At 36.3% G+C, this 23,364-nt stretch overlaps 1 protein-coding gene across 1 annotated transcript in view; it reads left to right on the top strand.

Moving 5' to 3' along the window:
• The window catches only part of LOC150083867 (leucine-rich PPR motif-containing protein, mitochondrial-like), a 314,087-nt gene that overhangs the window by 55,730 nt on the left and 234,993 nt on the right, over nt 1-23,364 (top strand). The window contains exons 10-12 of the mRNA XM_090375475.1: nt 8,757-8,862; nt 18,702-18,739; nt 23,063-23,132. Of these exons, the coding sequence (XP_090231601.1) occupies nt 8,757-8,862; nt 18,702-18,739; nt 23,063-23,132 (214 nt within the window). The remainder of the gene's footprint in view (nt 1-8,756; nt 8,863-18,701; nt 18,740-23,062; nt 23,133-23,364) is intronic.

Genomic DNA, 23,364 nt, shown 5'->3' with positions numbered 1-23,364 from the left:
TTGTAGACTCCATAGAAGATGAAGTAGGCCTCCGAAGTAAGAAAACTAGACTTTGTAAAAACAATGATGTGGAGCAATGCTTATTCAAGTGGTTTCTGCAGAAGCATAGTTAAGGAGCACTGATAAATAGGGTAATTTTGAAAGAACATACACTTAAATTTCATAACCTACTTGGTGGAGATGATGACACATTTAAAGCTTCTGTAGGGTGACTTTGGAAATGGAAGGTCTAGGATATCCCAGGCCTTCCATTTCCAAACTATGGGATATCCCAGGTTAGTCTAGTAAGCGAATCTGGTTTGGTGACAGCAAAAGCTTTTCCTGAATTTCTGTTTAATGTGGTTCAAGGTGGTGAATTCACAGATGAACAGTAGTACAACTGTGAAAAACTGCTGTACTATAAACTTCTCTCTGACAAAGTCACTGGATATTAAACAGGCACCCAACAAAGCAGGCATGAAAACTAACAAAGAAAAAATTACTGTGTTACTGTGCAAAAACAAGACTGAAATCACAAGCTAAAACCATTGTGCATGGTAAAAGTTTAAGTTCCCAACATTTTAAGCATGTCAATATGAAATCACTACCTGTGATTTATAAAAGTAGCTCTGATGCTGAGATGATGAGTGATATTTTTGCTTCATGGTTTGAAAGTGAGTTTGTACCATTGAGAAAACAAAACTTTCCAAAAAATACTTGAAGAAAGGGCTCTGTTGCTGTTGAATCACTGCCCAACACTTTCGGCTGATGTCCTGAAATCGAAAGAGGGCAAGATTAGAGCCACATTTCTGACAAGAAACACAACTGCACCAATTCACCCCCATGGATCAAGGCATTATTGGAGCCTTCAAAGCCTGCTATCAGGGTGAGCTACTTGCTGGTGTTGTGAACTCAGAAATTCAAGAACTTGAATTTCTGAAAACCTTAACACTGAAAGATGTTGAATGCAATATTGGATTAGTGTGGGAGAAAGTAAGCTCAACAGCAATCGAAAACTGCTGGAAAAAATGTATTGGAAGAGTCGAGATCACTTTGATTAATAATAACCATGAATTGGCAGCATTTTCAGAACAAGAAGCAAAGGCTCCTTCTAACATACTTGGTGGCACTCTTGGAGTGAATGACCTGATTGCTTGAATTGAGGTGGATGCAGAAGGTCTAGTTGCACATTGCCTGAGCAAGGAAAGAAATGCAGCCTCTACGAACAGTAGGAAACAATTGACAAACAGGTGACCAGTGACATAGGGAGTGACTAAAATAATGTGGTAAGGAAAATGCACCAAAAATGAACAAAGTGCTTGAAAACATTAATGAGGTGATAGTGTTGTTAGGACATTATAGCGTTAGTGAACATGTTCATTTATTACATCTGATCACTATTAAGAATTATGTACTGAAAAAACACTGTCGTCACTTCTCACAGTCTAAATTACATGACTATTTCAGACTCTTTCATGACTATTTCTATACATGACTATGTATAAAATGTAAGTCCATAACAACATTGTATATTAGTAGAATGTAAAGGGAGTGATGTTACCTTTTAGGCTATATACTCAAAACATTAGTAAATAAAGTTTTTATTTACTAAGTAAAACCTTAGATAAAATAGCACACTTTTTTTTTGGCTATAATGCACTTTGCTTATACATAGGTATTAAAGTTGTTTCCTGACACACTCATTATATTGAGGTTGCACTGTGTGTATATATATATATATATAAAAACACATGTAAAAATAATGTATATACACATTTAAACAAGATTTAGTCTAGAAGTCAACACAACCTATATAATCCATCCAACAACAAAACTCCATAGAATGCATTGGCAGGAAAATCGGGGATCTGGACCAATGCGCCATCAGCACACAGAGTAATTAATTAAGTAGTGCGACTGCGCTGTAAAAATAGCCACCCATAAAAGCAAAATAGAAGGCGGGAAACCCCCTTTTTACTCAACGGCCTCCACCGAAGTACAACACTAAGTAAGTAGTAGTAGTATTACAATATAGAATACTTACTCGTTGGGCTTTGTGTACCCTATCACAGTTTGCTGAAGAGATCGATAAAAAATAAACTAGTAATATTTAGATAAATAAAAATCAAGTATTAATTAAAAAAAAAAAAAAATTAATATAAAATAATTTAAGAAAATGAACCTGAATATATAAACTAAAATAGCAAAACTGGTATAGGTACAGACAAACGAGTAAGTATGAAGCATTACATTGAAAAGGGCTGTCAATCCACTCAAAGCCCCCGATGAAGTAGGGGATTGACGGCCACGCGATGTAATCGCAATACGTTATATTATTTTATTTTATAAATTTGTATAGTCTTTAAGATGTAGTATTATTATATAAATTTATACAGAATTTAGGATTTATTTTGCTACAGATAAAAATGTTTTCATTAGCAAAATGCTATGAAAAATCATTATCGTTTAGCGTTATACTTTTCTCTTAACTTAAAATGTATAGGCCACATGAAATGAAGATAACCTAATCTAGGCTAACTTGATTACAAAATTGTATGAACAATAATACTTATATGTAAAATACCATTAATCAATAACAATCTACAATTAAACGTATATATATATATATATATATAGAATATTATTAGAAAAGTAAATCAATCCAATAATAAGAATACCATCAGGGATTTAAGAAAACAAAAAAAAAAAAAAAAAAAAAATTATTATTATCGCTTTTTACAAACAATCTAGATGACTTCAACTGGGGCCAACCACCCAGAATGAAGGCAAAAAACGACAAGAAGTTCTCTGTTTCTGTGATGATCAATATATGCTAAGTAATTTAAATCTAAACCAAATATAAATCAGTATAGGCCGAATATAAATCGAATATAAATAAATCGAATGAAGATAATTAATTAAGAAAAAATTTTGAAATATTAGAATCAAAGGTAAGAAATATAAGTAAAATATAAATGTAAGCATATATTAATCATCGTTGACCCGACAGAGAACGTAATTTAATGATTAAAATAAGATTAAATATATAATACATACTACATTTGACCGTATCTAGGACATAATGTAATAGTCGTCAAAATAATAAGTGGTGCCTCCTATGTGATGGATACAGTAAAAATAAATAAATATTTAAATTAACGCAAAGAGAAACATGCAGATAGTAAGAAGAAAAACTAAAGGAGTAGGAAAAATAGAACCTGAACTCCACAAAGGCGAAAAATAGTGGTATAGATAAGAAATAGTTTCTCCTACGTCCTCGGATTGCCCTAATAATTTCGGAGAAATAAAAATAAAGAGTGTAGGACAGCTTAAAGGCATTACAAGATATAAGTTGTGGCTCGGGTATGCCCGGGATCGCAAACCCGTTCCTATAGTAGGACCCTGAGCTGAATTTGCATGTTATCTCAGCGTGAATTTAAGTAAATTTAAATGAATTTAACTATATGTATTAAAAAAAAAAAAAAAAAAAAAAATATGATACACTGTAATTTGCAAGCCGGTGGGTACAAGTTTTCTACGCCGTAAGACACCAAGAATGCAAAGTGTATCCTATTTACATATATACATGGCACTAAATATAACGATTTTATTGAAATTATATTGAAACGATAGGTTCAGAAAACAAATTTTTGAAATTAATTATGCTTATTGCTTTCCTGAAGTGATATTTCAGGTAAGCGATAGGGAAATTATTATTAATCAACTTGCCGTACAACGCTGTTAAGCCTGTTGAACAATTTTTATTACTATTGCAGATATAAGCAATCTTTAAACATTGCGATAAAATTATATTAGCATGCACTGATTTTGATACATTAGATTTCCAATTTGTAAGGCTGACTACGTTAAAATTAAATGCATCTCTTTTATTATATACGTTTACGTCTATTTTATTATTATGGAATATTTCTATATGAAGATCCAAGTAATTTGCTATAGTATCGGAACTATTAGTTTTTTCCAATACAAGTTCTACTGGATATAATTTACTGTAATCCTGGACAAAATGTGGACAATTAAAAACACATATATCATCTACGTATCTGTATATAAGTAGGTTATCTTGAAATTCTCTTTCTGTATAATACAGATAAAGGTTTGCGATTATGCTTGATGCTGGACTTCCCATAGGGGTGCCAGTCACTTGTAAGTATAACGAAGTTCCGTCATATACATAATTATTAAAGATGCATAATTTTATTAGAGAATCCCAATAGGTTAAATCAACCTTTATAGCATTTTTATTTTCTAAATATAGTTTCTGGAGGACGACTTTTAAATTATCAAGATTAATACTCGTAAATAGATTGTTAAAGTCAAATGTTTGTATTTGATGAATATTGTTATTTTTTATAGCATTTATAATCGGTAAGTTATTATTTATTATAATAGTTTTATTTAAGTTATTTAATATAATTTTAAGTAACTTTTCTAACGTTTTTCCGGGAAATTTAGCATAACTATCTCTACATGATGTTATGAATCTAAAAGCAATGGGTGATTTATGAAATTTGGGTATGCAATATATAAATGGATATTTTAGGTTATTGTACTTTAACTTTAATTTTTTATGCAATGCAATTAATTTTTTGATTATTATATTAGAGGAAGAGGTTATCTGTTTATATGTACGGCTAGACTGTAGTTCATTTTTTATAATATCTATATAATATGATTTACATATGATTGCATAATTGCAAGCAGCTTTGTCAACGGGAGTTATTATAAAATGTTCATGTATATCTTTGAGCTGCCTATTTATTAATTTGGTATTATATAGATTATCCTGTACGAATTTCAATTGATTATATTTGTTAGATATAATATTAAGCATTGTAAATAACCACATGTGATAAGCTTCAACCGGTATATTATGTTTGTATGCTGATCTTATGCAGTATTTTAGTAAATCTAGATATAACAATTTTTTAAAGTTAGATTTATTAATAGGTGGATTAGGTCGAAATTTAAAACCCAGTGATAAAATATCTCTAAGTTCGGGATATGGGATTATATCTAAATTGCCAGTTATAATGTGATTATGGTTAGGATTGTGATTATGGCATGTTTCTCTTTGCGTTAATTTAATTATTTATTTATTTTTACCGTATCCATCACATAGGGGGCACCACTTATTATTTTGACGACTATTACATTATGTCCTAGATACGGTCAAATGTAGTATGTATTATATATTTAATCTTATTTTAATCATTAAATTACATTCTCTGTCGGGTCAACGATGATTAATATATGCTTACATTTATATTTTACTTATATTTCTTACCTTTGATTCTAATATTTCAAAATTTTTTCTTAATTAATTATCTTCATTCGATTTATTTATATTCGATTTATATTCGGCCTATACTGGTTTATATTTGGTTTAGATTTAAATTACTTAGCATATATTGATCATCACAGAAACAGAGAACTTCTTGTCGTTTTTTGCCTTCATTCTGGGTGGTTGGCCCCAGTTGAAGTCATCTAGATTGTCAGTAAAAAGCGATAATAATAATTTTTTTTTTTTTTTTTTTGCGTTTTCTTAAGTCCCTGATGGTATTCTTATTATTGGATTGATTTACTTTTCTAATAATATTCTATAGACATTATGGGTGTATTGCATGATTACTTACAACTGCATTAACCCATAAATATTAGTTATTGTCTTTTAATTTTCTTTCCTTTTATCACTAATATAACTATTAATATATATATATATATATATGTCCAAATTATATAAGTTATAGTGTAATGTAAGTACCTCCATAGTTTGAAAATCGATGTAACCACTGGCCAACCGTACCTCCAGTATACATGAAAAATTACATGAAAAATATAAAATATTAGGTTAATTAACATAATAAGCCTTACATGGGAACCCATTTTGCAAGAGACTTTGTTGAGGGCTAAACCCCTACAAAATAAAATCCCACGTTAAACTGAGCCATCGGTTTCTGTTATCACCTGCCTGTATACCAAATCAAATATCCATAATAATGGATAATTCAACTAATCTTTACTATAACCTAATTTTAAATTAGTTGAATTATCCATTATTATGGATATTGGATTTGGTATACAGGCAGATGATAACAGAAACCGATGGCTCAGTCTAACATGGAATTTTATTTTGTAGGGGTTTAGCCCTCGACAAAGTCTCTTGCAAAATGGGTTCCCATGTAAGGCTTATTATGTTAATTAACCTAATATTTTATATTTTTCATGTATACTGGAGGTACGGTTGGCCAGTGGTTACATCGATTTTAAAACTATGGAGGTACTTACATTACACTATAACTTATATAATTTGGACATACCTAACGTCCGATGTAATGTTCTATCGTTTGATGGCATTAATCGGTTAGTTCTATATGTAACACTTAATAATTTTATATATTTGTAACACTTAATAATTTTATATATATTTTACAATTTAACTCTGGAATATTTGGATTCTATATATATATATATATATATATATATAATCATCAAGAATAATGCAATAGAGAAGTTATATGCTATAGGGGGGAAGAAAATTAAGAATTAGATTAGATAAGATTAGATAAGACTGAATTACAATAACATGAATTATGGATCAGGGTCACTGCTATCGCAAAAGTACCCTACAGCCATAATGTATATATAAAATATTATTAGTATAAAATACAGTAAGTAGATGTTTATGCATAGAAATAAACTAATGAAAATACAGAGTAACCTGGGAGCGATATACGTTGTGAACGAAGGGGGGAAGAAAGGAACCAGAAAAAATAATTGTAATGATTGAAAAGTAAACCAAATGAATTTTTTGAAGGAACGACCAAGGTGGAGATAGAAATTATGAAAGACTCTGCACCAAGGTGCAGTCTTTCATAATTTTTGTCTTCAGTAAGAGCATTGCTGTCTTTTTCATGAAGACATAAAAATTATGAAAGACTCTGCAGTGCTATCTCCACCTTAGTCGTTTCTTCAAAAAATTCATATTTCTATGCATAAACATCTACTTACTGTATTTTATACTAATAATATTTTATATATATATATATATACATATATATATACTATCATTGAATTATATTAAATAAAATTAAATTATAATGAAATAAGTAAATAAATAGTTAAGCATTCATTAGAGGCAGCGACATGCAATTCCTCCATATGAAGCTGAAATACATCCAATATGTTAAATTAAATAAAATAAAACATAAGCCAGTAGTATGGCAAAAACTGTAGAGTGAAAATTAGCATAAAAATTACCCAAATAAACAATCGAACGAAAAAAAGAATAGATATAAATAGTAGCCCGTAAACCCTTATATAATTTCGAACTTTTAATCCAATTAAAACTATACAAAATTTAGACTAATGCCAATTATTTATTAATTTAGCGGTACCCCCAGAGGTACCAGTTCCGAAAGACGTGAAATATCACCAAAAGAGGGTTAAAGGAACTACCAGACGATAACAAAATCAAAATAAATTAAAATAAAATAAAATAGACTGACCATCATGCCCCATATCGACAGAGGACCACGAGGCCAATAATGGTCATGGAATCGCTGCATTTCAATCGCTATACAAATCGTCGCCATGGTGAAAAGATCGAAGTACCAATTCACCCTCCCTCCTCCGATCGATCCACCAATGCAGAGGATTTGCACGGCGGTGGTCCTTATGCAGCGAGAAATAAAATATAGAACAGACAGCACTCTAGAGCAGAGCCACACCACTGACATACTGTAAGCTGAATCAGCTTATATAGAAAAAAAAGGAAAATAGATGGCGGCACAGGCGTTGCTAAATTAGCATATCGACCCATTACTGTTGAATTATATTAAATGTTGACAAATTATATTAAATGTTTGTCAACATTTAATATAATTCAACAGTAATGGGTCGATATGCTAATTTAGCATATTAAATTAGCCATTACTGTTGAATTATATTAAATGTTGACAAATTATATTAAATGTTTGTCAACATTTAATATAATTCAACAGTAATGGGTCGATATGCTAATTTAGCAACGCCTGTGCCGCCATCTATTTTACTTTTTTTTTCTATATAAGCTGATTCAGCTTACAGTATGTCAGTGGTGTGGCTCTGCTCTAGAGTGCTGTCTGTTCTATATTTTATTTCTCGCTGCATAAGGACCACCGCCGTGCAAATCCTCTGCATTGGTGGATCGATCGGAGGAGGGAAGGTGAATTGGTACTTCGATCTTTTCACCATGTCGACGATTTGTATAGCGATTGAAATGCAGCGATTCCATGACCATTATTGGCCTCGTGGTCCTCTGTCGATATGGGGCATGATGGTCAATCTATTTTATTTTATTTTAATTTATTTTGATTTTGTTATCGTCTGGTAGTTCCTTTAACCCTCTTTTGGTGATATTTCACGTCTTTCGGAACTGGTACCTCTGGGGGTACCGCTAAATTAATAAATAATTGGCATTAGTCTAAATTTTGTATAGTTTTAATTGGATTAAAAGTTCGAAATTATATAAGGGTTTACGGGCTACTATTTATATCTATTCTTTTTTTCGTTCGATTGTTTATTTGGGTTATTTTTATGCTAATTTTCGCTCTACAGTTTTTGCCGTACTACTGGCTTATGTTTTATTTTATTTAATTTAACATATTGGATATATATATATATATAATTTTTTTTAATATAATACTATATTTTTGTATTGGCAGAAATTAAAATTTTTAATTTTAATTTCTTTCTCTATGGCATTTATTTTATAGCCTGTGGAGAAAATCATCAACATCTGCAGAGATATGAAGAAAAATAAAATAAATGATATGGCTCTGGTTCATGCAACTGCAGTTGCTCTCTCACAGCAGAAAAAAGGTAAATAGTTATAATTTTATTATAACTATTTTGATGGATAAATCCCATTCCTTTCATTATAATTGTTAGATTGAAAATTAAAAAGTTAAATGATGTTGGATCTATCGTAAGCATTTGTATTTTTTTTTACTGATTCAAGCTTAAGGGTATATCAATACTATCATGAAAACTCCAAACATTAACTAAAGAAAGAATACTGTGGCAGGGCACCAGGAGTGGACCAAGTCACCACAGAAGCGATCAAAGCCGGGGGAGATGTACTGCTTCGCCGACTACACTCACTCCTCAAAACCATCTGATGCACTGAACAAATTCCACTAACATGGAAGAAAGCCATTATCGTGCCAATCCACAAGAATGGTGATAACCGGGATTGCAAGAACTACCGTGGCATCAGTCTCCTTTCCATCATCGGAAAGGTCCTTATGAAGATCATTCAGTCAAGGCTGCAAAAACATCGCAAGCAAACCAGTTAAGAAGAGCAGGTGGGATTTAGACCCGGGCGAGGATGCTGTGATAAAATCTTTGCCATCCGTCAACTGATGGAGGAGAGGATCCGGTGTAGACAGCGAACCATCATTGTTTTTATTGACTTTAAGTCTGCTTTTGACTGTGTCCACCGGCCCGCCTTATGGAAATTGCTAGAGGTCGAACATCTACCTCGAAAAGTTATCACACTCCTCCAAACTGCACACAACAGTTTAACCAGCCAGGTGCGCATCCAGAACGATTTATCTGTGGAATTTACCATCCAAACTGGAGTCCGCCAAGGGGACATGGCCTCCACGTTGCTTTTTAACATCATGGTCGACGCCATTATGAGGCAAGCATTCATCAACAGACGGGGTATACAATATGGCAAGGATCATTATGTGACTGACTTGATGTTTGCCGACGATAGTGCTATCTTTGCCGGAAATGATGCTGAAGCCATGGACAACCTCTACGACATTGCCCACATTGCCCGGCCATACGGGTTTAAGATCAATGCTGATAAGAGAATGGCACTGACAACAGATGGGTCGCAAGCGACCATCTAGCATTAGCATTAGCATTAGTAGAGGCATTTGATGCAAGAAAGCAAGCTTATGCAGCATCAGCCAAAAAAAAAAAAAAAAAAAAAACCACTTCCACTTCACCCCTCTGTTCGTTCAAAATACCAGTCCAGCTGAGCCTTAAACTTATTAGGCTATCAACTTCCACGACAAGGGATGGAAGTCTGTTCCACCACCCAACCACCCGCTGGCTAAAGGCAAATTTCCCCACGTCTATCCTACATCTGTCTTTCCTCAATTTAATTTATGCCCTCTCAGGTTATTATTCTGAGCGAGAGGAAGAATCCCATCAGCATTGAGCATGCTCAATCCATTCAAGGCTTTATACACCTCTATCAGATCACCTCGCTGGTGCCTAGTCTCCAGACACTGTAATTTGCAAAACTTAAGCCTTTCTTCGTAAGAGCATCCCTTTGTTCCCTTCACTAATCTTGTTGCCCTTCTCTGTACTCGTTCCAGCAGCTCTACATCCTTCTTGAAATGAGGCCTCCAGACCTGTATACAGTACTCTAGGTGTGGCCTGACCATTGCCTTATACAAGGGAATAATCACCTCCTTATCCCTGCTAGAAAAATTCCTATATATCATTGACAATACACCATGAGCTACTCTTGCAGCCCGTCTGCACTGCTCAGAGAACTTCATATCTGCCTGCACAACCACCCCCAGGTCCCTTTCATTCTCTACCACTGTCAGTGTAGTACCACAGAGTTGATACGTTGCTCTGGGGTTGCTGTTTCCCATGTGTAGTACTTTACATTTGTCAATGTTAAACTTCATTTGCCACCTCTCAGCCCATCCGCTCAACCTTTCCAGATCCTTTTGCAGCAGCATAGTGTCAGTAGTGTCCTTGACAACAATGCCTACCTTTGTATCGTCTGCAAACTTCGACATTAAGCTTGATATACTATCATCAATATCATTTATGAATACAGAAAACAATAATGGACCCAACACTGAGCTCTGAGGGACTCCACTAATAACATTAGTCCACGACGAGCAGTGTCCATTGATTACCACTCTCTGTCTTCTACCCCTCAGCCACCCCTTTATCCACAGCAGCAATTTGCCTCCAATGTCACACTGCTCCAATTTCTGCAGCAGTCGTCCATGTGCAACAGTATCAAAAGCCTTTTTAAGATCCAAGTATATAATATCAAAGTTATTCCCTGCATCCAGTTCCTTTGTGACTGCATCATAGTATCCAATCAAATTGGTCAGGCAAGACTTCCCCTTAACAAAACGATGCTGTCCGAGCTATAACTGAAGTCTTGTCTAAATGATCCTGCAGTGCTTCTTTAACTAGTGCCTCCATTAATTTTCCTGGAACAGAAGTTAAACTCACAGGACTATAATTACTTGTGTCAGCCTTTGATCCTCCTTTGTGAATTGGGGTCACATTTGCACATCTCCAGTCTGTGGGTACTTCCCCTGATTCCAAGGAAGCTCTCATAATTATGGCTAAGAGTTTGCTTACTTCCTCTGCTGCCTCCTTTAATATAACTGGATAGATCCCATCCACCCCGGGTGCCTTTCTTGTGTTTATCTTCAACAATTTCTCCTCCACTTTACTCAGTTATTACAAGATTCTCTAGCTTACTTCTAGAGTTGAATACACCTCTGGCTTTCCCCTCGCTAATTAACTCCTCATGTGTGAATGTCGATGCAAAATATTCATTTAGTTTGTTAGCTACCTGACCAGGATCATCAACAGTTGACCCATTGATATCAAGTGCACCAATCTGATTCATCCCCTTCCTTCTAGAGTTTACATAAGTAAAGAACTCTTTGCTGTTTTTCTTTGCATCCCTTGCCAAAGATTTCTCGTAATCTGCCTTCGCCTGCCTAACCTCCTTTGTAAATTGGTTACAGATCAACTTGTATCTATCATAGGTTTCTGTGTCATGTGTTAATTTGTATGTATCCCATGCATGTTTCTTCTCTGCCATATGCCTCATCAGTTCATCTGACATCCATTTAGGCCTAAACCTTGAACAATATTTCTTAGTTGGTATGTAAAGCCTAGTAGCTTCCAAGATAAGTTCTTTGAATGCTTCCCATTTTGCATTTGCTGTTGGTAACATCATCAGTTGGTCCCACTGTATAGAATTTAAATACTGTCTCAGTCCCTCGTAGTGGCCTTTACGAAAGCAATAACCCTTCCCTTTACCCCTTATGGTAGTTACCTCTTTGAGTAAATCCCACTTCAGCACACTGTGATTACTGCCACCTAGTGGTTCATTTATCTGCAGATTCTTAATGCATGAAGAATCACTGCTGATAATCAAATCAAGAGTATTCCTCCCTCTAGTTGCCTCCCGAACATGCTGATGTAGAAAACAATCATCCAATAAATCCACAAAAGCCTTGCTAGTGTGTGAGTGACCAGCCCCCAAATTCCAGTCAATATCTGGGAAATTAAAATCTCCCATTATAAGACTCTCTGATTTACTGGCCCACTCTCTTTCCCTGTACAGTTTCTTATTGTACTCATCAGAGTCATTAGGCCTATAGCACACTCCTATTCTCAATTTTGATCTCCCAATGCTTATGCCACACCAAACTGACTCAACACTGCCCTGTCCAGCGATGTCCACTGGTTTCACTTCCTTGGATTTTATGTATTTCTTAACTAATAGCATAACCCCACCTCCCTTCCTATCCAGTCTATCCTTTCTGTAGACGTTGTACTCCCCAAATTCCAGTTCTGCATTCCTTATATCTGTGTGACACCACGTCTCTGATATCCCAACAATATCTGCCTTTGATGTTTTGAGCAATACCTCAAATTCATCAAGTTTATTTACTAAACTCCTAGCATTGGTGTACACGCAAGTATACATGCACCTATTTCTATTCTTAGCTACCCTAACACAACCCATGTGTTTACTTGTACCGCAATGACTCCCAGCAGTCTCTGAAATATGCTGCATCTTGTTTTTCAGGCTTCTGCTCATTCCAATAGAAGCAGTGCAAGAATCTCTTTCACCTCTGCCGGTGGCTACTGTTAATCTATTCGTCTTTGTCTCCCCCCAAGCTAGCAGTTTTCCGACCCACCTAACACTGCCTCGATAGCATCAGCAAATATTCTTGCACCCTTTCTATTTAAGTGTATCCCATCCCTGTAGAAGCAATCTCTCCTGTTAACAAGTACAGTCCAGGCTGAAAAAAATTCTACCCCTTGAGCCTTGCACAATCTTTCCAGGGCCGAATTGATCGACAAGGCTCTCATCATATACTCCCTCCTATCGTGTCTGGGCAGAATTGCAGACACTTTCAAATTCAACCCTATTTCATGGCTTTTTTTCAACAGTGACCTGTACTTGTTAAGCAATTCTGCCGGTCTCCTACTCTTGATATCATTAGTCACCTTTTGTGCCCTTAAAAGATGATATCTGCTCTACAACGTCATCAACCTTTGCCCCTGGCAGACATACCCTGGTCCTGTTCCACCTATCCTTTTTACAAAGCATGTTCCCCGTTTCCCTGACAATAGAGTCACCAACAACTACTAGTTCCTTTGGGAAGAGCGCATTCTGCCTTGGGGGTTGCCGCTGTGATGCGCGATGACCATGTCTATCTCGAAGGCGTCCAGATCGAGCAAGTGCAGGACTTTAAAACCTTGGGTCACTGGTCCAGGAGAAGAAAGTTACATCCACTGTGGAGATCCACACCAGAATTGGACAGGCGGCTACTACGTTCGCCTCGCTCAAATGGTGTCTGTGGAAGAGGACCAACATTTCCTCAAAGACTAAAATCTGACTCTTACGGACTTTGATCCTGCCCTTTACAAATCCCTTTACGGATTTGTCTCAAGCTAGATTTAAACAAACTTGAGGTATTCCAAATGCGATGCCTGCGGCAGATCCTGGGCATCTCACTTTGCGACCGCATCACTAATGATACCATCCATACCAGATGCCAACAGCAACCATCGCCGACCAAATCCAGAAGCGAAGGCTTGGATGGTTTGGCCACTTATGTAGAATGGGCACAAATAGAATGCCATCCACACTTCTTTAGAGACAACGACCCACCCAATGGAGCATTCAACGGACCGTGCCTAGGAAAACGTGGGCCAAGCAAGTGGAAAATGACCTGAAGAGCCGACGTCTCGCCTTAATCAGGCCAGGACTGACGCCATGGATCATAAAGCATGGAAGAACATCACAGAGCAAGTCCGAAACCCTGCGACACCTACAGCAGCATATTGGTTGCGTGGACAACCGCTCTGCCAGCTAAGGACCAAAGAAGAAGAAGAAAGAAGACTGTTGTTATTTTAACATCTGTAATAAGTAGTTTTAGTAATGGGAAAATGATGCAAGAAAACACGCTTTATACAGCATCAGCAAAAAAAAAAAAAAAAAAAAAATCTTTTACATTTAATTTGCCCATTACTTGGGTCCTTGAGGTTGTCACAGACATTCTCTCAGATATGCCAGACAAGCTGTACTTGCTATCTGGGAGTCTAAAACACTGATGGAACTGATATTTGGGTGACACTCAAGTCAAGTGGACCCAATTTCGGCAAAGTCCGGATGGTCTGTGGCAGCCAGATCCTCTGCTTGCACCTTCACGATGGTGGGACTGTTAATAATCCTGAGTATAACCTCCATGCACAAGTACATGTTGGGTGACCACCCAGGTGTGAACCAACGTAAGCAGGGGTCGAGGTGTGGCACCCACACCACATGGAGGAATGCCGCCCCTCTATGTTACCAGGCAGTACTAGGTGGTAGATGACTCTCATCAACCAGTGAAATACCACCACTTTGCTTATTGGAGGCTTGAAGTGGTGGAACCCACGTTTAGTCTCTAGAGCTAAGTTTCGGTCAACTCTTCCCTATCTCTTCCATCATGCAGTATGATTGATGACTTTTGAGGTTATGATGAACGTCATGGCGAGATCCAATATTCCTTACATTTTGAGGGTACAGCCATAAAACGGTGTTCGCAGGCCGGCCGCTAGTTAGTACACCGGACCGAACCTATTGGCAACTCTCTAGGAGGCTTCCGGATCAGCCAGTGTATAATCTTGCTACCTCTACTCTGCCAGATAGTGACTGGAGGAAGTCTGAGTAGTGTGTATGCGGGGAGCATTGTCGAGGTCGCAGGCCGGCCGCTAGTTAGTACACCGGACCGAACCTATTGGCAACTCTCTAGGAGGCTTCCGGATCAGCTAGTGTATAATCTTGCTACCTCTACTCTGCCAGATAGTGACTGGAGGAAGTCTGAGTAGTGTGTATGCGGGGAGCATTGTCGAGGCCACGTTATGTCAAGGATCTGGGTATATTCTTACCACATATACGACATATCCAAAAATTTCATTACTTCATACAGCATGTCCCACACACTTTTTCTTACTATTGAATACACCATGAATTGTCAAACTAATAGAGCAAGCTTATCTGCAAAAAGATCTAAACCTCCCAAGCACTTCCTAATTCATTTCACAAATATACGTGGTCTCAATTCTAATCTCAATGATGTCCATTTCAACTTGCAGTCTGCCAAACCCCATGTACTTTTTCTGACAGAATCTCAGTTATCGGTTGATTCAACTACTGCTCATCTCAGATGCCCAAATTATTTGCTGTATGATTCCTTTCGCCTCAAAGGTGGTACTTGTGCATATGTCCATTCTGATATTCCCTGTCAGAGACTTGGCAATTTGGAATCTCCCCTCTTTGATCTTCTCTGGCTTAAAATCTCTCTATCTCATTTTGTCAAATTCATCTGTTGTCTCTACCGTTCTCCCAACTCCACTAATCACTTGGAGCTCTTTGACTTCCTCTCTTTGCAACTTGACTTTCTCCAGTCCAACTTTCCTAACAGAGAGTTAATAATTTTCCTTGGTGATTTTAATGTTCACAATGCCAGCTGGCTTCCGTTTTCTAGTCACACCAACCCAGCAGGTTGAGATGCTGAGGCTTTTGCAATTACTAATGACTTAGCACAGATTGTTCATTTACCTACAAGAATACCGGACAATCCTAATCATAGAGCCAATACGCTTGATCTTTTTCTCACAAACAACCCTTCTAAGTACACGGTCGAAGTGAGAGGTCCTTTAGGCACCTCAGATCACAACTTGGTGATTGTCTCTTCTCCAATGGAACCTTTATCTCATGGCTATTTCCAACCTCGTGTTGTTTGGCATTACAAGAATGCAAAATGGGATGACCTGCGAGACTTCTTTTCCTTGGTCGGATTACTGTTTCAAAACTTCTGATGTCAACGTTTGCTCAGATCGTGTCAGTGAAATTATTCTTGCAGGAATGGAATCCTTTATCCCACACTCCACTTTAAAATCTCGTCCTTTACCTAAACCCTGGTTTTCCAATAAATGTGCTAAGGCTGTTCAAGAGAAGAATGTTGCATATTGTAATTGGCTTGTTTGTAATTCTTCAGTTTCATTTTCTGCCTACACCAAAGCTCGCAACAATTGTGAAGCAGTTATTAATCAGTCCAAACTAGAGTTTGAACAGGCTAAGAGTAGAATACTTGCTTCTTGCCCTAATGGTAGCCGAGCATTTTGGTCTCTTGCCAAAGCTGTTGGCCGCAACTTTTGCCCATCTCTGCTCCCACCTCTGTCCAAACCAGATGGTTCTATTGTCACTTCAGCCAAGGATAAGGCTCACCTGCTAGCATCCCATTTTTCTTCCAGCTCATGTATTAATGATCTTGGTAAAACACCTCCCACCATTCCCAACACGCTCCATTCAATGCCTCCGGTGGTCTTCCGTCAAAAGGATATCAGAAGGATTTTGATGAATCTTGAAGCTAAGAAAGCTCCAGGTCCTGATGGTATTTCTCCACTTGTTCTCAAAACCTGTGCTCCTGACCTTACTCCTATTTTTTGCTGCCTTTTTTCACTTTCTTATTCCAAAGGTGTTTTTCCTTCTGCTTGGAAATTTGCTCATATCCAGCCAGTTACTAAAAAGGGTGACAAATCCCTCCCATCCAGTTATTGTCCCATTGCAATTACTTCTACTCTTTCTAAAGTAATGGAGAAATCAATTAACCACCAACTCTTAAAATTATCTAGGAACCTTCCGTCTGATCAACGATTGCCAGTATGGATTCCATTAATGTTGATCCAGTTGTGATATTCTGGCTTATGTTACCCATTTATGGACAAGTTCAATGGAAAATTTTGGTGAAACACAAGCAGGTTGCTCTTTACATCTCAAAGACTTTTGATCATGTTTGGCATAAAGGTCTTCTAAACAAGCTTCCATCTTAAGGTTTGCCAACTGTTTTTTGTAATTGGTTATCCAGTTGTCGCTCTGATGGCTCACTGAGGGTGATTGTAGATCTCTGTCTTCTAACTTTTCCATTAATGCTGGTGTCCCCCAAGGTTCCTTTCCCCCCACTTTTTCTCTTGTATATTAATGACCTTCTTCCATTGACTGGAAATCCTATACATAGTTTTGCTGATGATAGCACATTGCATTCCACTCTTCAGTTTGAGAAACCTCACCCTGCCCAATCATCTTCAACTTCTTGAATATCTGCTACCAGTTCTTTAAATGCCGATCTCCAGGTAATTCTCCAGTGGGGCAAAGACAACTTAGTTGATTTCAATCCTTCTAAAACTCAGTCCTGTTTTATATCTTGCAAAAAGGATTCTTCTGCTCCTATGCTTATCCTTGGTGACACTCCAATTTCTAGGCAGGACGATATATCTCTTTTGGGGATTACCCTCACTTTTAATCTCTCTTGGCACAAGCACATTTCAAATATTGCTTCCTCGGTATCAAAAAAACTTGGTTTTCTCTTTTGCTCTCAGCATTACTTTTCTTCCAAACAACTGTTCACTCTGTACAAATCTGCTCTACCGTGGAATATTGTTCCCACATCTGGGGCGGTGTCCCCAAAATCTTTCGCAGGCTTCTAGATTCCATTCAGATGAGGGCAGTTCAGTTAATTAATGACTCATCTCTAACAGAGTCTCTGCACTCTCTGTTTCATAGACGTACCTGTTTCTGCTGCATACCTTTTCTACAGATACTTCCATGAGCACTGTTCTTCTGAATTGGCTTCTGTAATTCCTGATCTCTCTCTTTCAAAACAGTCCGAACACATGCTGCCACCAGCCGACATCCATTTACTGTCCAACTTCAAACTCGCAGAACCAATTTTTCATCATCCTCATTTATTCATTCAACTGTCGTTTTCTGGAAGAACCCTCCTTCATACATATTTCCTGAAAATTACAATCTACAGAAGTTCAAGTCTAATGTCAACAAATATCTCCTTTCATCTTCTCAACTTCCAACCCATGCACGATACTAAGTACTATAGGTTTTCATACCTCTCATGTTTGGAGCTTTCATAAAAAATTATGTGTGTGTGTGTGTGTATAAAGTAAGGTTTATATTTTTAGAATATATACCAACTTTTAAACTTATACGTAATCTTTTGACCAGGTAACCTCTTTCAAAGTTACCAGAATCTATTTTTACCTTTGTTTTGGTGCATAATAGCTACTGCTCTTAATCTAAACCAGTAAAATCTAAAATCAAATCAAATCAATCCTAGCATTGGGTTCGACATGCAAGTATACATGCACCTGTTCTTATTATTAGTTACCCTAATACAGCCCATGTATTTACTTGTTCCATTTCTGCCTGTGGCTACTCTTAATTCATCAGTCCGTGAATCTCCCCAAGCTAGCAGTTTTACAACCCACCTAACACTTCCTGTTAGTTTCATATATTTAAAAATTGTTTATTTAATATATTTAGAATTTAACTTTATTTTTTGATGATTTTCTTCCAGATCATGCAGTTGCTTTTCTGAAACAATTGTATAAGGAGGTAAGCACTTTTCTTTGTATTGAGAGGTGTTCATTTGTTTGTTATGTTCAGGAAAATTACCAGTAAATAAGTATGGCAATAGTTTTAAAAAAATTGAAGGATTTGTAGTGTGGAATTTGCCCATTGGTTTTTTTTTTTTTTTTTTTTGTTGTTGTTTCATGTAGATGATATAATTTGGTGGTTACTTTTCCTCTTTTTGAATTTGTTTTTGTAGAGATTTTTTTTGCAATGGACACTGTTAGAAATAAAATGAATTCAGTGATGAGATATCTAAAGCCATGGCCCCACTGCGTCGGCTTTTCTACGTGGTGTGGGACATGGCTTTAGACAAAGCTGACCAGCAGAGCCAAATGACACTGTTGGTCAGCTTTATTTATATTTTTAGTACATCCCCATGGCATAACCAGGCCATCCAACTCAGTGAAGGAGAAAATGTTCTATGATGAGGATGTGCTTATTGCTGCAACCACATTTTAATTTTTTGCCAAAAAGAAAATACAATAAACCAAGATTTTGGGCATATCCAATTCTGCATAATAGGAATACATATAGTGATTTAATGGATAATTTGATTTTGGATGATACTGACACTATGCATCTCCACTGCACGATTTGGCTCAGCTTTATTTGATGTTTAACGACAGCAGTTGGTAAACTGGTCAGCATACTACTTAGCATTTTAGGCCATGTGCTGCAAGCTGGCTCACACATCCCTTATAGTCTGGCATTGGCATGCGGCCTTGCCAATCTGCAAAAGCCAACTCAGTGGGGACTCAGCTTAAGGCTCACTCTCCCGATTTAGGTAGGATATTTTTGGTGCATGACATTTTCTTTCTTCTTCTTGATAATGATAACTTTCTCCTTATTTTTCTATGAACCTTTAAATTTCAGCTTTTTCATTAAAGCCTTTGAAAAAACTCTTATGGAAATAAATATACAAATTTCTATGTATTTATATTTCTACGATGAATTCTATTTGTGAGGTGGTCACAAAATATATAGTTTCCCTTGCAACTCAAAATCCTTAAGGACCTCTACCTCTCAAATTCACCATTGTCCCATATCAAAAGTGGCAGGTTACTACAGTGTACTTTCAGCTATTTATTATTATTTGTATTAAATAAAATATTTGTGCAGTTAATTTAATTATCATTAATTGAAGTAATTTAAAAATCTGTTACAAAATAGTTTTCGATTTCTGACTAACATGTATAACTTTAATCTTGAAATTAAATTCTAAATTCTTCTTCTTGCCCTTGCAGACTTTCTTAAAGTGAGTAGTTGATTTAAACTCATTACAAATATGTCTTCTTTGGATTTAACTTTTTTCTGTTGTATTTGAATCAGAGAATAAATAAATTTCTCTTTATTCTTTACATACCTGAAGCCAGAAGAGCAAATCCATTATGACATATTGAATTATTAAAGGCAACCAGGTTTCGGCCACACTTCACAATGACTTATACATTTTTTGTGTTAGCATACAAGCTCAAGCCTGCAACCTTCTTACTTGTAGCTGTGCACACTGATCACTCTACTGTGGCTAGCCAAAGGCATGAATTGGTTATTCAGTGCTTACATTTGTAAGGGATGTAGACAACAGAATTTTGTGACCACCTCATGAAACTTCTTTTTTGCTGTATGGAATTGGCTACTTGTTTTATTGGTTGACTGGATCATAACTTGGTGATTACTATGATGAGTTGGTTGCCACACTGATGAATGATAGTAGGCTGGGAGACAACACTTTCAACAGCCAAACTTCTTGTGACAGATGATAAATTATACACAGTAACATTCCTAGAAACTGAAATACAAATCAAGTTTTCTTAGTTTCATACAATATATGGTGATAGTAGTTCTTAATGGTTTGACTGTTGAACACTTAACATATATCACAATTGTATAGAATGTGGAAATGCCATTTCTCCATCTCATACATTTTTAACTTGAGTTTTTGGGAAGTGAATATGTTTAGATTTCTTGAGTGTAAGAAAAATTAAACATTATCACACTTGAACCTTGGTTGGGTGGCAATAATTTTTTTATTGACTGCAGTTTAGTTTGATTGATTTTATAGTTGGAATTGTAATCCAAATACAGTGGGCACCCACTTTATGATACTAATCCATTCCAGAGACACCATCATATCTTGAAAATATCGTAATGTGAACCCAATAACATTATTTTTTGGTAATTCGTTTCAAGACCTCGGAAGTTGAAATTTTTACTATATAACTAAGCTGTTTATCTCTCTAAAAGGTGATTTTTATAATGGAAATTGTAAATATTGATTAAAACTAGTATTTTGATTAAAGCACAACACAAAAAATCACTTTGACTAAAGAATGCAAAAACAAAACATGCAGCTAACACGTTTATAAACTCTGCTATTGGCGGAGAGGAAGAATCACGTGGTCTGGTAGTAGTAGTGGCGTGTGATGCAAGAAAGCAAGTGTATGAGCTTATGAAGCATCAGCAAAAAAAAAAAAAAAATCACACCATTCCCTCCAAATGCCTGTCCAGTTTCTCCTTAAATTTATTTAACCTGTCAACTTCCACAACGACAGATGGAAGTTTGTTCCAGCAATTAACCACCCGCTGGCTAAAGGCAAATTTCTGCACATCTATTCTACATCTATCCTTTCTTAATTTGAATTTGTGCCCCCTTAGGTTCGTAATCTGAACAAGTGGAAGGATCCCATCAGAATTCAGCGTGCTCAACCCATTCAAGGCCTTATACACCTCAATCGGATCACTGCGCAGGTGCCTAGTCTCCAGCCACTGCAATTTGCAGAACTTAAGCCTCTCTTGGTAAGAGAATCCCTTCATTCCCCTCACCAATCTTGTTGCCCTTTTCTGTACACGCTCAAGTAAATCTACATCCTTCCTAAAATGAGGCCTCCAGACCTGTACGCAGTACTCAAGGTGTGGCCTGACCATTGCCTTATACAGAGGGACAATCACCTCCTTCTCCCTGCTCGCAAAATTCTTATATATCATTGACAAAACCCCATGACCTGCCCTGGCAGCCTGTCTGCATTGCTCAGAAAACTTCATAGACAATCATAAGCCCATTGTAAAGTGAAATAAGTAGGCACCGGTTAACATCATCACTGGTTAGTAGGATGAGCCCTTTATAGAATCCAATTTCAAAAAACCAATTCAAATCCTTAAAATGCACTATACTTTCATTGTTATCACATGTTCGGTTATAAGAATCAATTTTAACGCCTTTGTGATTTTTTCTGAAGCACATTTCTGGAGGTCGCTACCGTAAAACAATAAAAACAATTTGCAGTTTCCAGTTTATTGAGCTTTTCTGTTAGTGAAGGTTAGTATAAACAGGTAGTAAACCTGACCTTATTGTATTTGCAATAATACCAATAGCTGGATTTCTGTAGGTTTTTACATTATTATGGTGAAATGTGTTTCCTTTTCACTGAAATCTTTAGTCATATAAAAAACATAAATAAATTTTTAGAATCTTTTCTTCATTCCTATTTTTTAAGCTTTGTAAACTTGCTACTCCCTATCTCACTTGTGTGTATTGTGTTAGTTGCAATTTGTGCGTGCTATGTTCTTTGTTATTGATTGCTTATCTTTTTTACTGTTTTGAATTTTAAACTCACAAAAAAAAAATCAGTGAACAAAAATATCAATTAGTTAGCATGTACATATTGCAGTATTAATTAATGTATGTATGTAAGCGTAAATTTATTTTTATTTTGCTAACTTGTGGAAAATATTCTTCCAATTTTCACGTATCATTTTAATTTTGTTAATTTTATAAATAAAATAGTAATAAAGTGTAAATTGCACTTTATATTTTTACTTTTATAGCCTGTGAATAATATTCCTCTTATTTTTGCTTATTAGAACCACTGTTTAATAGAATTAAAATTCATTTTGCAAATGTGATCACAATGACCGGTGCTTACTACATATAGTGAATGGTACCTTATTATGGAGAGTCCATCATAAAGTGCCGACCAGGCTAGCTGAGTGGGTAAAGTACCTGCCCGGCAACCCAAAGGTCGCGGGTTCGATTCCCACCTCGGGCTTGGATCAAAGTACTGCAAAAACCTTGGGAGGTGCAATATGGCCACAGAAGCTGATGCGCCAACAACTACCAAATCAAAAAAAAAAAAAAACCATCATAAAGTGATTTGATCATACAGTGCACCTATCGTAAAGTGGGGGTCTACTGTAATGAACATTTGATTGTAATTTTTTTATAATTTTAAGAGAAATTTATTTTAGTTTGACATGCTATAAACTTTCTTATAAAATTTGTTCAGTAAATTACTTTTATTTTATTAGGGTTTTCCCCTGAGAAATCACTACTTTTGGCCCTTGATGAAGTCCTATGGGAAAGAAAAAAAGGAAAGTGGTGAGTTCTCATATCTACATGTATTGTCTACATGTAGTTTGATGAAGAGTGAAACTTAAAATAAGTATACTTCAATCCCAGTATTCTTTTTGGAGTACATCACCATCTGAACACTGTGGAGTCATTATTATGATATACTTGGAGGCACTTTGTCATAGGGTTCCTTTCTCCACATGTATGTTTATCCAAAAATTTCATATCTGCCCTGAAATCTTTTGTGCTGAGCTGTAAG

The sequence above is a fragment of the Mastigoproctus giganteus genome, chromosome 6 (assembly GCF_048544385.1).
Source record: "Mastigoproctus giganteus isolate SK-2022 chromosome 6, ASM4854438v1, whole genome shotgun sequence".
NCBI lineage: Eukaryota > Metazoa > Arthropoda > Arachnida > Uropygi > Thelyphonidae > Mastigoproctus > Mastigoproctus giganteus.
The sequence above is the reverse complement of the archived record's forward strand: the minus strand, read 5'-3'. Positions and strand labels throughout refer to the sequence as shown.